Below are 14,407 nucleotides of genomic sequence, written 5' to 3'. Positions count from 1 at the left end.
ATTAAAAAAAAATAATTTACGAATATACATCATGTGCGTATGTTTACTAATATTAAGAAAAGGATGCATATAATATGCAACGCATAATAATTAATATGATTTCAATAATTTTATTATGAAAATAGACATAGCTATTATAGATTTATAAAATAGAACAAACACAGTATATCAATAAATATTAAATTAACACCATTTTTTTAACACTGAATTTTTTTAGATTCATTTCCTGTATTTTACGTGCAATAAACATGCAACGTTCATGCACGTGCAACATACGTGCATTTTGTTAAGTTAGTAGAAAAAATATGAACAATGGAACTCCTATATACATGAAACTTAAAATTAAATTACCAGGTAATGCTATAAACGAATGGGCAAAAGGGAACATATAAACTAGATCCAATTGGAACCTTGGCCAAGTTCTACCTATGGTTAGATACTCTTCTACTTGTAGTTTGCATTCTCCACATTTCTGGTTAGAAAGAACCCTATCATACCCGGTATAAATGAATATGCAACAAAAACATCATAAAAAATCCCTACTCCGTCAGTAACTATCATAGTAGTATACAAAAATGTCACTGTTTCTGTACAGGATGGATCGATGGCTGGTGCTCCTAGGATCCAAAATGTCCACCACTTCCAGGTTGCTGATGCTGCTGAAATTGTGGCTGCTGGCTGGTTTGCTGTGGTGATGAGCCAGGCCCAGAATACACCATAGTGGGAGGCGGCAGTTGGTTGCTCAAACCAGGTGGGCAAAACGGAGCTTGTGATGGAATCAATTGAGGAAAATAGGTAGAACTAACTACCTCAGCATTGTTCAAGCTAGAAAAAGGTGGTGATGGTGATTCTAGCTTGGGCCATTTCAAGCCACTGCTCTTTGATGCCGCCTCTTCTGCTACCAGAGATGAGAGAATGGAAGTAAGCATCTGCGCAGAAGATGATATGGAGGTAAGTTGTGCAGCTAGAGCAGCAGCTGTTGCCTTCTTGCTCTCCTCTTTGTTGGAAAACGAAGGCCCGACCCAATTTTTCATTGTCGAAAATCCTGTTTCAACTATAGGTTGATTCGTTGTTCGAACAGTTGGGGACGATGTTAGCTTCAGGCTTATATTTTCTGCTTTCTCGATCTGGCTCTGAGCAACCTGCATGTCACGAGAACTGTTAATGCACGAAAAGTGCACATAGTCTAGAAACGCTTCTACATATTTTCTTAATTTTGTGTCATTAGATAACAAGAACAATATAAAATAATTATAAGGAAACATAAGATCCTGCACCAATGGCAATCGTCGCCAGACATGCAAAAGATACGACTCCACCGTCAGTAACTCATAAAAGAAAACAAAAACAACTGCAAACGTCCACCTCATTCTCTCTTTAATAGAAGAATAAAGTGAACAAAAAATATACACACAGAGAATAAATATCAATCAAGATCATATCAAATATCAATTCACGTGCGTTGCACGTGCTTCTTGCGTGTGCATTGCTATGTGTGTGTGAGAGAGCGAGAGAGATATTACATGTAACTCATTTTGAAGCAGATCCAGCTTGAACTCCTGGAAAAAAAATCTCAGAATTTAACCACCGATGGCCAAAGATCGTAGACTGTGTGATTATCTCTCTCTTAGATTAATTTAGCATTTTTACGAGAAATTGAGACACTAACCTAAATAATAAGAATATATGCCTATTACACAAATGATAACTAAAACACTAGTCCAATAGTACAATGCATAACCAAATCCGGCAGAACTAACTTCATTGTACGCAAAGGATTTTCGAGAAATAAGACCATACTTGATCCTGGAGAGCTTCTTTCAGCTGAGAAATTAGAGTAACTCTGATCGCCGCGGAGCTCTCAAGCTGGCTAATGCACTGCTGAAGGATGTTCTCTTGTTTCTGTATGTAATCCACTATGTCAGAACCCTGCAGGTTACCTAAAGACAAAGTTAAAGATCAATATTTGAGGTTTACAGGTTGAGGAATGAGTGTCTTAAGCTAAAGAACAACCACACGATTAAATCAGAAAACAGAAGCTTATCACACGTATAGCGTGTGATTGCTCAACCAATGGAATTACAGTGCTTTTTAGAAGTTCGAAGCAAGGCATATATTGCGTTTGAATAAAAAGAAAAAGAAGATTTGCTAATAAAACATTTGTTTTCTTATTTAAAAAGTGTGCTGTTTTAAAAAAATTGATTCCGTATCAAAACTCACCAATAGTCCATTTTCAACAGAAAGTAAATCTAATGGAAACTCGCTCAAATCATACCTTGAGAAGAAGCACCTACAAAATCCAATATTTCTTGAATGCTAGAAACAACATTTCCACAAATGTTTGAGGTGGTTTCTTCATGGACTTCTTCTTCTTGTACCAACTGGAAAGTGGTCAAGAGTTTTCTTGGCAAGCCTCCAACAGCCGATTTCTGGGATCCACAAAAGGGGGAAGACACTATTAAGAAATAGACCAACATATAGATGCGGAAGTTGAAAACCATAAAGCCAAAATACCGTTACAATCAGATGAAAACTGGACCAATTAAGCCCAGCTTGGTTGAGTCTGATTGTTAATCAGGAGGATTTTCAAGCATTAACCCATCTAGGCATATATAATAGGACAAGTTTGTTTCATACTTGGGTAACTTGGACAGACCTATGTACGTAGTAGTGATGAAAATAAACTATTCTAAACCTTGTTAAAAAATTGTGTATATTTTGGTAACAAAAAACACTTGTTTGTCTAAATTGACAAAATTCCTTTCTTTCTATATATTTAAAAGGTCGCAAATTTTTAAAATATACATATAGAGTAGGGTATTGGGCTGGGCACCATGTCAAGATGGGTTTTTAGTTTTTACATGGTGGGATTTTTTTTACTCTAACCGGACCAGGCTTAGCACTAAACTAATTTTTAGCTCAGTTCTTTCAAGGCAGGTAAATTTTGGCTTGGATCCCAGGTTGTTTTCATCCCTATTTTTTTTTTGATCAGCGTTTTCATCCCTATTCACATAACAAGGGACAAAAAACCACAAACAAAATAACATTTGGCTCGCGACTAGATGGAATTATACTTACATCTCTTTTTGCAACCTTAATAGGATTAGAATTGGTTCCAGTGCTACTATCAGGAGAAAGATTTCCACTGTGGACTGCAGACAGATTATTTCCCAGCATTTCATTTTTAAGATTTTGAACCCTCGATCCAAATACTTTTCTTTCTTCCCAGATGTCCACCTACGGTAAAGAGCATGCCCAGATGTTGGTAGCCAAGAAGATAAGATCAAACTAAAGGGTGATTGATAAAAGGAAAGGGACATAGACTATGATTCGGAAAAGCATAGAGTTCCATAAAAGTGAAGCATTCAAAAAATAGTTAGTGGACCACAACTCCATCTTAGAATTGTGATCAGAGGTTCTGTGGTTTCAGAAATATGATAAACTGTTGCCTGTCGGATAACACCAAATAAAAAAGGCTGAAATGATTAACTATATTTAAAGAAGTTCACACTCAATACACAAACAAAAAACATAGTTATTGAGAATTTTCTTTGATGGCATTCAAATTCCATTCTTCGTAGACATAATGTAACTTATCTTCTGCCACATAGGAAGAACAAAGAAAGTAAATACAAGATATACACTCCCACTCACCGTTCAGAGTTCCTATAACAAGTGGCATAAACCGAACTCAGAAAACCCAGTGGTAACAACCAGATCTGCTAAGACCAGGGCTAATTCACCTGAGCCCGTAAACTAGACAGGATGTTAAGTTAGTTTTTCATTGGCCAGGGTATTTTTCCAGGTTTTTTTTAACACACGCATTCCTCCCTAGCATGGTTGTAGTTTTGAGTCCGTTATTTCTGTCACATCTCTTACTTTGTCTTAATTTGGTTTTATTAAATTTTCCAAAAACAAAAGCTACTGAAGTTTCAAATAATATTATCCCCATTTTTTTGGTAAAAAAAATTTATTATTTTATTTTAGTTGTGTATTGAAAATTAATATTCCCAGATTAGCTCCATGTAAACCCACGCCTGGTTAAAGAAGCTACCCGGAATGAGCAAGAACTGTGCTTACTTTTAAGAGGCTTGGTTCTATTGGGTCAAGTTAAAATTTGGACTTTTTAGTGTCATATAAATCATAGGGATTCGATCTTAATCTACTTGATACAGAGAATTCAAAGACAAGAATCAATCCTCATCAAAACATATGGAGCTGAAAGGCATGAACATTTGTGTAGGATACCAAAAACAGCATAACAGTTTATACTATCATGATTCACGATAAAGCAAGTCACGCATACACGAGCACGAGAAAAGAGTAAAATGATGATAGATCGAGTGAGCAAGAAGAAAGAAAAGTACCAATCTAGATGCGGCTTTTCTGCAGTTTTCGTTGCCAGTTTCATGAACGAACTTGAGAGCCGATGGAAGGACCTTCAAGTACTCACTCACAAATTCACTGCCCTTACGCCTGCTATTTTGTAGCACGTCATTAGCTAAATATAAAAAGGAAACCAGTTGCTCCTGTTGTGCAGATTTAAATAATCTATCCCATATTTCAACAACTTGCTGGGCCTTTTTGCGGTGAAAAACACACCACCGAGATAAAGCTGATTAGTGATTGGATGATGAAAGAAAACCACGGTATATTATGTATCGAAATTATTGCATTCTACACAAAAATGGTCATTGTCTCAAAAGAAAGGATACTTTCAATGCTTTGTTGAGAACTGTTTAGTTTAGACAGTTTCTCCATCAACAATGTCTCATCTAAAATGTCATCAGCCATTCTTCTATTTGAGGAATTTATTTACACCTAGAAATGCCTGCAATAGAAAGCATAAAATTAAACCGAAGAGAAGCAGGAGAAAACTTTGGTTGCGGGTGAAGATGGAAAAGAGATCATGTCCTTTAATGTAATAACAAATAGGATGGAGATGAAACTGTAGCATCTCAACCCAAAGCTAAGAAGTAGTTTAAAAGTTCAAGCAACTAAAAATGCCAATAAAAATAGAATAAGGGAAAACAAAGGGTAAATAAATAATCTATATCGTAACGGCCTGTAGGGATGTTCAACGGTTTGGGTTTAGATGGAAATTCGAATAAAACCATATTTAATCGGTTTTACAAATTTTAAATCAAAGCAAACCATGAATTATTTATAGCCAAACCAAACCAAGCCATGAATTTCGGTTTGGTTCAGTTTGATCTAGTTTGGATGATTAATTTCAACTTTTGAATTTCATAGTGAATTTATGCATGAATTACTTAATTTTTAAAAAGTAGGAATTGACAGTTAATAGAAATTGAGTGAACATTTTATTTGATCGTGGGCTAGAAATTATAATTATTTCAAGTAAAATACCATAAATTAAAATACTTATTAGGATTAAATAATTTTACAACTTATAAAAAAACCTAAACTTTTAAGGTTGTCGTTATATTTATTTGAGCTAAAATGCAATAAATAAATTCTTAATATAATTCGACTATAACAAAACTCACTAATAATAGAATACAAATTTAAAATCAATTAAAATATTTTAAAATCCAAGAAAAATAGCTATCTTTCTATGGTTCTTAATGGTCTCTATTAATGGCTTTAAGGGGGTTCCTAAAGAACTATAAGAGTTAAAGAAGGGGACCCTCGAAAATGCTCGTTCCTTTGTCGTTGGGAATAAAAATCTGACTTTTTCGAGAACGTATTCATGGACTTTCATAGAGCGATAGCCGCCTTCTCGTAGCCTTTACTATCCCTAAGAAAAGACAGATTTCTCCGGTTTCCGTTGCTGTCCTTTGCTTCCTAAGTCCATCTCTTAGGACTTCGGTTACATCCCTTGGGAGGTTCTTCTACCTTCGATCGACGCCCTATCCATTGTGTTTTCTGCTGATCTTATTCAGACCACAGATGATTCCCTATTCAATTTGTCGATTTCCTTCTTCAATGTATGAAAATGGCAGCTTAATAGACAGTGCAGAGTAGATCGGTATTGACCATATAATAAAATAAGTTTTTGGTCCATGGAGTCCCAAGAAGGTACAAACTCCAACCTTTCTGATGCTTCTTCGGCCAAATAAAATATACAAGTGGGATTGTGAGAGCCATCCAAAACTTTGATTATTAGAACGATAATTCTTATTTTTTCTAAGATAAAATTTTTGGCTGGTTGCACACTAAATTAACAAATTTTATTACATAATTTTTTATATTCATGTAATTGGTTTGGTTAGGTTTATTTTTATCCAACAATTTGAATCAAACCAATTTTTTCGGTTTTGTTTAAAACCAATCCAAATTGCGATTGACAGGAAACAAATCCAAACCATGCGTTCTGATTTGGATTTACAGTTTGGTTAGGTTTCTGAATACCCCTAACACTCTGTCACTACAGGAATCCCAAATGATAGAGGCAACTGGCTTCACGACCAATCCTATTGATCACCAAGCTCTTAGATTTTGAATCCTTAGCAGAAACAACTAAAATCGGGATTTCAAACCTAAATCTAAACCCAAAAACAAATTATTTGCAAAAGCAAAGTCTCTCTCTGGCAGACAAATGAATGCGGTCATAAACTAAACAAAACAGAACAGAGAGGAAATGAATAGAAAAATAATTTATTGTTGTAAGATTAGAATGTTGCTTAACCAGGAATTCAACTCAATAAAATTACGAAGTCAAAACAGTATTCATTACATTTCTCCAAGGACATATAAAAGGTATTCTCTTATGCATCTCAGATATTTAAACATAATTTCTATTCAAATACGGACCGACTTCTCAATCCCAACTTTTTAACCCTCGAGCTCCAAACCTCTAACTCCATTCCTCCATTTGTCAAACATATATGGGACCAAAGTCTAAACAAAGCGAAACTGAGCATATACTTATCATACTTGTGGTCCCTAAACTCATAATCATCTCAACACGACTGTACCATAAGTACTGACCATACCTGCTAAAAGAGTGAATTGACAAATACTGACTCCTTCGCGATGGGTCTTACACCCTTATTTAGCCTCGTTTACGAGTCGGAATGATGGAATTCATCCCGTCGTCATGGGTCCAAAACAGACTTTAACCCACCATTAGAGCTTAAAATGTTATTTGTCACAGCTTTCAAATCTCTAGTAAGTGCACATGACGAGGGTAAAAATATTAACACAACTTTGATGCCCAATTTACTAGTTCATAAATTTTGTATTCTACAAAAAGTGTGAAAATACAAACTAATTGGCTTGACAGATCATAGATCTAGGATCTAGCCATTACCAATTAGGCGATTGGGACTCGTATTTACTCTACAATCCTCAAAGATCATACTTGAGATTTGGTCAGAACAAAAGAGAGTATAAAAGAGGAAGTCTAAACCACCAGTTAGAAATATGAGAACACTATATCTGGATTGTTGATCTGCAATTAAAATTGGAGAATCAAACATAATAAATCATAAAATCAAGATATCAGCACACAAATGTAAAGGAATGGATCTTACCGAATTTTGCCTTTGTGCTGTAAAGCAAGGAACAAATTAGCGCTGAAATCAATTTTCTAGCATTTAACTTCTATTCACCATCTGAGTGAAGTTGTCCACGTAGCAATCTGCCTATAACAACAAAAAATTGTTCAGTGCATTGAAAAATGTAACACTGAATGAATACATTTTTTCTCATCCATTTTTTTGTTTCCAGATATTGAATAACTTGGTTTGAATTGCAAAGACGTTTGTTGAAGATGAAGGTTTCTAGACGGTGCAATGGAAAATTTTCTAGGCGGCGCAGAGAGAAGGGAAACAGAAACAAAGTGGGATAAGTTAGGGTTTGAGAAATTTATATTGAAACTTGTCGCTATTGCTGCATGTTAGTCGTCAACACGTTTCATTTAAGCGAAATTTTCTGCATGTTAGTCGTCGACACGCTTCATTTAAGCGTATTTCTAACCAAACCCCTTATGCCATGCCTTAAATGATTTTGACCACATTACAAAAACTCAGCATCTTTGTGCCGATAGACATACCGAGGCACAATCCTTATTAGACATGTACTTTGGGCCTAAAGCATGCATCTTGGTGCATCGTAAATGAATGGATTCCGTAATTGATGTGAAATTTTATTTTATAGCCGTTCATATTTGCTGGGTAATATTTGATTTCTTGATTTTGAATGGACAGAAAATTTTATATCATAAGTTGTAAGACATAATTTACTCTATGCATCTAAAATTTGAGTTATTATTCATTTGTGCGCTCTAAGTGCATGTTTTCACTTGTGCCTGGCCTTCCAAGGCACATGTCACCTTAGCATTGTGACTTTAATAACTATGATTCATACATTTAATTAACAAAACAAGGTTGTTCTAGAAGACGTGTAATCATGGACAGGGGACGAAGTATATGAAGGCATAGATTGCAGGTTTGAAATGTTCTAAAGGAAACATTCTAAATTAGAAAACCCAAGGCTGATACCAATTTAGTTTTTCTTTCATTTCATCATAACATTACACATCAAAAGGACGATGATATATGATATAATTCATGACACACAACATAACTAAATTTTGGTCGAAGCATACACAGAGCATAAATTACAAATGCCAAAGTTACCATAGTTGCATCACTCTTCGAGGAATCCAATAGACAAGATCTTCAGCTAATTCTTGAAAAAAAAAGGAATTCTTTTACTTGCAATAGATCCTTACCATCACTAAAAAATAAAAGAAAACCACAACTTCATTGAAACACGCTTCTTCCAGTAAGTTTTACACGTTGGTGCTCAACGTCAATTGGCATATGCATTACAAGTACACACACGTTTATGGAGATGCATACACAAAATATCACAAGTACAAATATGAAATATCCATGCATACAGTTAGAATACACAGTTCTAAGAATATTTTTACCTCAACTTCACTCTTTTATGACAAAACTCAATAAAACCCGGTTAAAGAAATACGTAAAAAACTAATAGCGGCACCCAGAAATATCTGTAAAATTACTAACAAAAACTGACCTACAAAGTAATATCGCCTTCCACCTGCTGGCTGGCTGCACTTCCAAGATAGCAGCTTTTTTCCACAAAAAACCTGAAAAAAATAAAATTTATATATGTAAGCAAATATTCACAAAATTCAAGTAAGAAAACAAACGGGTTCGAATACACTCACATATGTTCGCAAAAAAATTAAAGAAATTGGAAAAAACCGTTGAGGATATGGGAAACTGTTGTTTCAGCGATAGAGGTAGAAGAGGACGTGGGACCTTATGTGTGGGCTGAGGTTTAGGAAAAAAACCTTAAAAGTCGAAATGAGTAAATAAAGAGAAATTGAAGGGGTCCAATGAAATTGCATGGTGGGGGTAAATTGTAATCTTGCATTTTATATTTTTTAAATCAATTTTTTTATCAAAAAAAAACAGTATATTTCTTTTTTTAAAAAAATATGAATATAAATAGGGTTTTTTAATACATAAACTTTAAAAAATTTCTAATTTTCAAAATTAATGTACATGGTGGAATTTTGCAAATAAAGGCTTATAAATTGGTTTAATTAGCTGAAGTAACTAAGAAGTTTTGAAAAATGGAGCACACAAATTCTGTGTACTCGATAATTGATATATTTTGTGTTTAATAAGTTTTGTAATAATATTTCAAAAATTAAAGTACAAAATATTTCATGTGATAATCGATTTCTCCACCTCCCCTCTCCCTTATAATCTTTAAAATATTTTTTATTTGTAGCCTTAAATATCATTATACCGTCTTTAACTTTTCACAAAACTTTAACGTGTGATTAATTTGATTATTACTAAACCAATTTTTTTTATGACATAGAAACCTACAACTGTTATCTTTCAATGTACATTACGTAAACTTTCGGACCAAAGTAATAGCCGGCGATGACAAGACCGATCCTAAAGGCCTATAAATAGTATTATAAAACAAATCCAAATTCACCATCAAATTATATATTACAAGTATAAATTCTTCCACTTTTAAAAAAACTCGGCCTAAGGTGTTTTATCATTTCAAGTAGTTCATTGTAATGCTGTGAATAGGGGTGGGACCGTACCGAACTACGGTACCGTATACCGTACCGTAAATATCGGTATGGAATTTTTTCATACCGATATCGATATCGAAAATTCGAATTTTCGATATGAAAAAGTTCATACCGGATACCGTACCGACACCGAAAATTTTGTCGGTATACCGAAAATATTATCGGTATACCGACATTTTTTCGGTATACCGAACTTAAATTTAAAAAAAAATAATAAAAAAATTATTTTCGGTATTTCGGTATATACCGAAATACCGAAAAAAAATAATTACGTACCGATACCGATACCGAAAATTTCGATACCGTACCGAAATTTTCGATATATCGATTTTTTCGGTATTTTTTCGGTACGGTATTTCGATATTTCGGTATATTTTCCCAGCCCTAGCTGTGAACAATGAGATTTTTATAAATCCGTGAACATTGAAAACATGTAATATGTATATATATTTTCCCATCAAAAGATTCATGTCCAAATGATTAATGTCTAACACCGAAAATATTAAACATACTATTCATGAAATATTTAACTTTCTAATACTCTATAATATTTTGAAATTGAAATAATTATTTTTTTATTATTACTATGTATATGTTCTTGTTCTATTTGATTTATTGTTATATGTGAATATTATTTTAATTAAAAATTGGAATCATCACATTTCACTTGTTAAGCGACTCTCATATCACTCATCCACTTTACCCCCTTCAGATAAAGAATGAAAATGAGAATGAAAAGGCAATATTAGGCAATATCATATATCCACCCGCCTAAGAATGAAAATTAGAGAATGAAAACTTTCATGATTTTTTTCCCTCTCATTTTCTGAACATGTGCCCTTGTGGATAATTTAGATTGTGTTATTTTTCTCTCTCGTGGAAGGCGTGAATTTTTTGTGAAGAAATATGGAGTAGAATTTTGCAAGCTGTTGAGTAAAGACGTGACTAAGATGGCCTTTCAGCTTTCTGGTCTTAAATCCAATTTTGTCAAAACTCAAGCAGATGTCGTACTAGCTCAGACTGATCTGTCATCTTCTGCTACTGTCCATACCGACTCTCTTCGATAACTCGATTCCAAAGTCGAAGCTCTAGATGATAAGCTTATTGATCAATCTTAATATATTCAGACTTTGGATAACCGAGTTGGCAACCTTTCTGAGCACTTATTTGAATTTATTCATTAGGTCAAAGCCACTAATGGAAGAAGATACTAGAAAAAAAGCAGAAGCAGAACATGTACAAGATCAAGTTGAGAGTGAAGATGAGGAAATCAATGATGAGGAGAACACTGAATATCAGTATTTTTTAAAAAGGAGCTTTTATTATTTTGGTTACAATTATTATATTATTGTTATGATCATTTTGCTGATTTCTGCTCTTATATTTTCTATTTTATAATATTCTAGGTTTTGACATCACCACAAAGAGAGAAATTGTTAGGACATCTTTAATTGTGGTGATGTACTGCTTAAGAAAATAGAACTTTAGTCGAAGTACTGCTTAAGAAAAACTAGAAATATATTGCAGGGTTTTGCTGATATTATGGTTAAGGAAAACCAGAACACTTACTAAGGAGAAAATTCAATAGATAGTCAAAATCATACATCAACAAATCTAGATTATAGTATTTCATAACCAGAAACAAAAGACTTCGTGCTAGTCTCTTATGATAACATGTTATACTAATATCAAATTATATCATCCTTAATAATAGACTTGTGATATTTGTTTTGTGTGTACTATCCATAAGAGGATGTCCCTAGTTAAGGTGGTCGTTCTATACAAAAGTACAATTCATTTAATGACATTAAATGAATTGTACAAGATCATTCATTACTGTATTTAACAAAGTTTATTATTAGATTCAGGTACTCTCAACGGGTAAAAGAATTGTTCTTACTTAAACGTTAACAGATCAACTGTATAAAGGCTTTTCAAGGATTCACAAAATAGCTCTCCAACTCTCGAACTCTAAATTTACTGTGAATAATCTTTCAAAAAGACTCAAGCTTTTCAAAGCCTTAGAAAAACCAACACACGTTTAAAGTTTTATCATATTCAGAAGATCATTTGTGCTACTCTTATTCACACTTCTTCATTGTTCCAATTACTGTAAAGTGTGAAGCATTTGTAATAGGTAGAAAGAGTCTTTCATATAATTAAATGTTGAGTTATAATACTAAGAGTTTCATAGGTAAAGATGAAACATGCTGAAGTGAGTTTGTACAAGTGTGTATCAATCAAAGTCTTCTAATGATACCTTCTGGAAACAGAAGAAAAAGAGACGTAGAAGAGTTTTGTCCTTCGAACTTTCAATAAAAAGTCTTGAATCTTGTTGTCTTCTACTGCTTTTTGTTTAACTTGAAGCACACTTTTAAGAAAAAAAGAATTTGAAGTTCAAAGTGTTTATTTAACCTCTTCTAAACACTTCACCGATCCTAACAATGTGCTAGAGCCTATTCCTTTGTTAACTTTTGTTTCTCTTGCACCAAATCTTCCCTCTTTTTGAAATGTAAAATCTATACAAATTTTCAAGAATAAGGCAGCTCTCATTCATCAATTGACCAATTTTTTCGAACTATGGTCATATCTTGCTGGCCGAGGAGAAACACTGTCAGAGTCTTCACTACCTTCTTTACACTGCAAAGCTTGTTGCTATACAAGAAGGCCTCGAGGATGGTTTCAGGCTCGTGATTAATGACGGTCCTAAAGGACGTAGTCGTCAGCTTTCTGGTTATCTTATGCCTTCAATGTATCATTAATTTTCCTTTGGTTGATCTTGACTTCAAGATTATTTTGGCAGGCCAATCTGTTTACCATCTGGGGGACGACAGATGAACTGGCCTCCAGGTCAACATGATGGAGTCATGATGCATTAGTTCTATATGAGTTTCGACCACCCTCTACTGTTCTTAAGTTTATAATATCCCATAAATTTATTAACTGTATTGAGATTTGACCTGCTGTAGCACAACTTTTACCTTTTCGCCTTCATCAATTTGTTGATTCCCACTTATATTGGGGCTTTGCTGCGCTGTTCTTGAATCTGCTCTTTTTCTAGTTTAATATGGTTTTTGGTATCCAAACTGTTTGGAAGAAGAGCTAGTAGTGGTTGGCGGTCTCGTGACTCTAATTTAGTGGACTTCTAAATCTAAAATATATTATTGAACATGAAATTTATATCTTAAAAGAAAATATATATGAAGTTTTAACGATTTTTTTATTTATTTAATGGTATCAAGGGATTGAGAGATGGTTGGATATAATAATATCATGACAAATTTATTAAATGGTTTTATACAATATTGGCTATTTGGCTCTGTCAACTTCAAAGCAGTAGCGTGCTACCCTCTAGGATCAAAGCGTTATCCTAGGATTAGGACTTCGGAGTACAGCTCTTCCTTTACTGTAACTAGGAGCTAAACGACTAGACTATTACCGAGTCATATGAGAGAATATAGTCAGGATCTACCGATCCATGTCCGGAAACATCATCAGTGTGAACTTTTGATAATTTGATTAGACATGTTCTGTTTAAACATCTTGTTGGCCATATTTGAGTAGTAAAACTTTAGTTTCTTTTGGTGTGAAGTTATATCTAATATTTCTTGTACAAAATCATATCCAAAATGTTTTAAATATTTCTCAATTCTCCCTTGTTGCGTGAAATGCTCATGTATCAGTCCATTGAAAAAAGTGGATCTCATATGTATATAGTTTTGTTATGTTGTCTACCAACGGTGTCCACCTTTGTGTCTATCAATGAGATCTCACTTTTTGGATATACAATTTTGATATGATTCATCACATCCAATAGGTGAATGTCTCCTCATAGATGGACACAAAAGTGAGCGCGGTTGATGAGCGGCATAACAAAACTATATATATACACACACATTTAGTACAATGCCTAAGAATAAGATGTCACTGACTATGAATACTCGGAGTTAGAATATAGATTATAGTGGGAAAAATGCACTTTATAGAGGACATGCGGTTTTAATAATTAAATATTATTGGAAAGAAATCTTTATTTCAAAGTTAAAGAGATGCAGAGGCAAAATCTAATAGCCATAATATTTTTTAAAAAACAAGAAAAAAGCCATAATACTTTTGACTTCGGTAGACAAATGTGTTTGTTTACACCCAATTCTCTCTTTCATAAAAAAAAGTACTTTTTTTTATAAAAAAAAAAGAATCTTATTTTCTCTTCTGAAGCGAGTCACATCCATCCCTTTAGTAAGGATTAGATATTTTTTTTATCACAACGCACGCTGAGGAGAGAGATCGAACCCGAGGAGAGAGCCAGCTTAAGCTGGTGGGTGAGACCATTAGGCTAAAGCC

At 33.9% G+C, this 14,407-nt stretch overlaps 1 protein-coding gene across 9 annotated transcripts; it reads right to left on the bottom strand.

Annotated features, from left to right (window-relative positions):
• Positions 1 to 342: 342 nt before the first annotated feature.
• LOC140991613 (uncharacterized) lies at positions 343 to 9,307 on the bottom strand. 9 transcript variants are annotated; one of them, XM_073461680.1, is made up of 11 exons: positions 9,166 to 9,307; positions 9,016 to 9,088; positions 7,500 to 7,610; positions 7,376 to 7,417; positions 4,716 to 4,831; positions 4,368 to 4,615; positions 3,079 to 3,237; positions 2,276 to 2,429; positions 1,801 to 1,940; positions 1,524 to 1,559; positions 344 to 1,142 (listed from the first exon to the last, which is right to left on the bottom strand). In XM_073461680.1, exons 5-11 carry the CDS (start codon positions 4,792 to 4,794, stop codon positions 618 to 620), a joined length of 1,341 nt encoding a protein of 446 aa, XP_073317781.1. In that variant the 5' UTR covers positions 4,795 to 4,831; positions 7,376 to 7,417; positions 7,500 to 7,610; positions 9,016 to 9,088; positions 9,166 to 9,307; the 3' UTR covers positions 344 to 617. The 9 variants fall into 9 exon arrangements, with proteins under 9 accessions (XP_073317786.1, XP_073317787.1, XP_073317781.1 ...); XM_073461683.1 differs by having other exon boundaries at positions 7,500 to 7,606; positions 9,020 to 9,088; XM_073461678.1 differs by lacking the exon at positions 7,376 to 7,417.
• Between the last annotated feature and the right edge of the window lie 5,100 nt (positions 9,308 to 14,407).

Source organism: Primulina huaijiensis, chromosome 13 (assembly GCF_012295235.1).
Source record: "Primulina huaijiensis isolate GDHJ02 chromosome 13, ASM1229523v2, whole genome shotgun sequence".
Lineage (NCBI taxonomy): Eukaryota > Viridiplantae > Streptophyta > Magnoliopsida > Lamiales > Gesneriaceae > Primulina > Primulina huaijiensis.
Note: the sequence above shows the minus strand (reverse complement) of the source record. Positions and strands in the feature narration are given on the sequence as shown.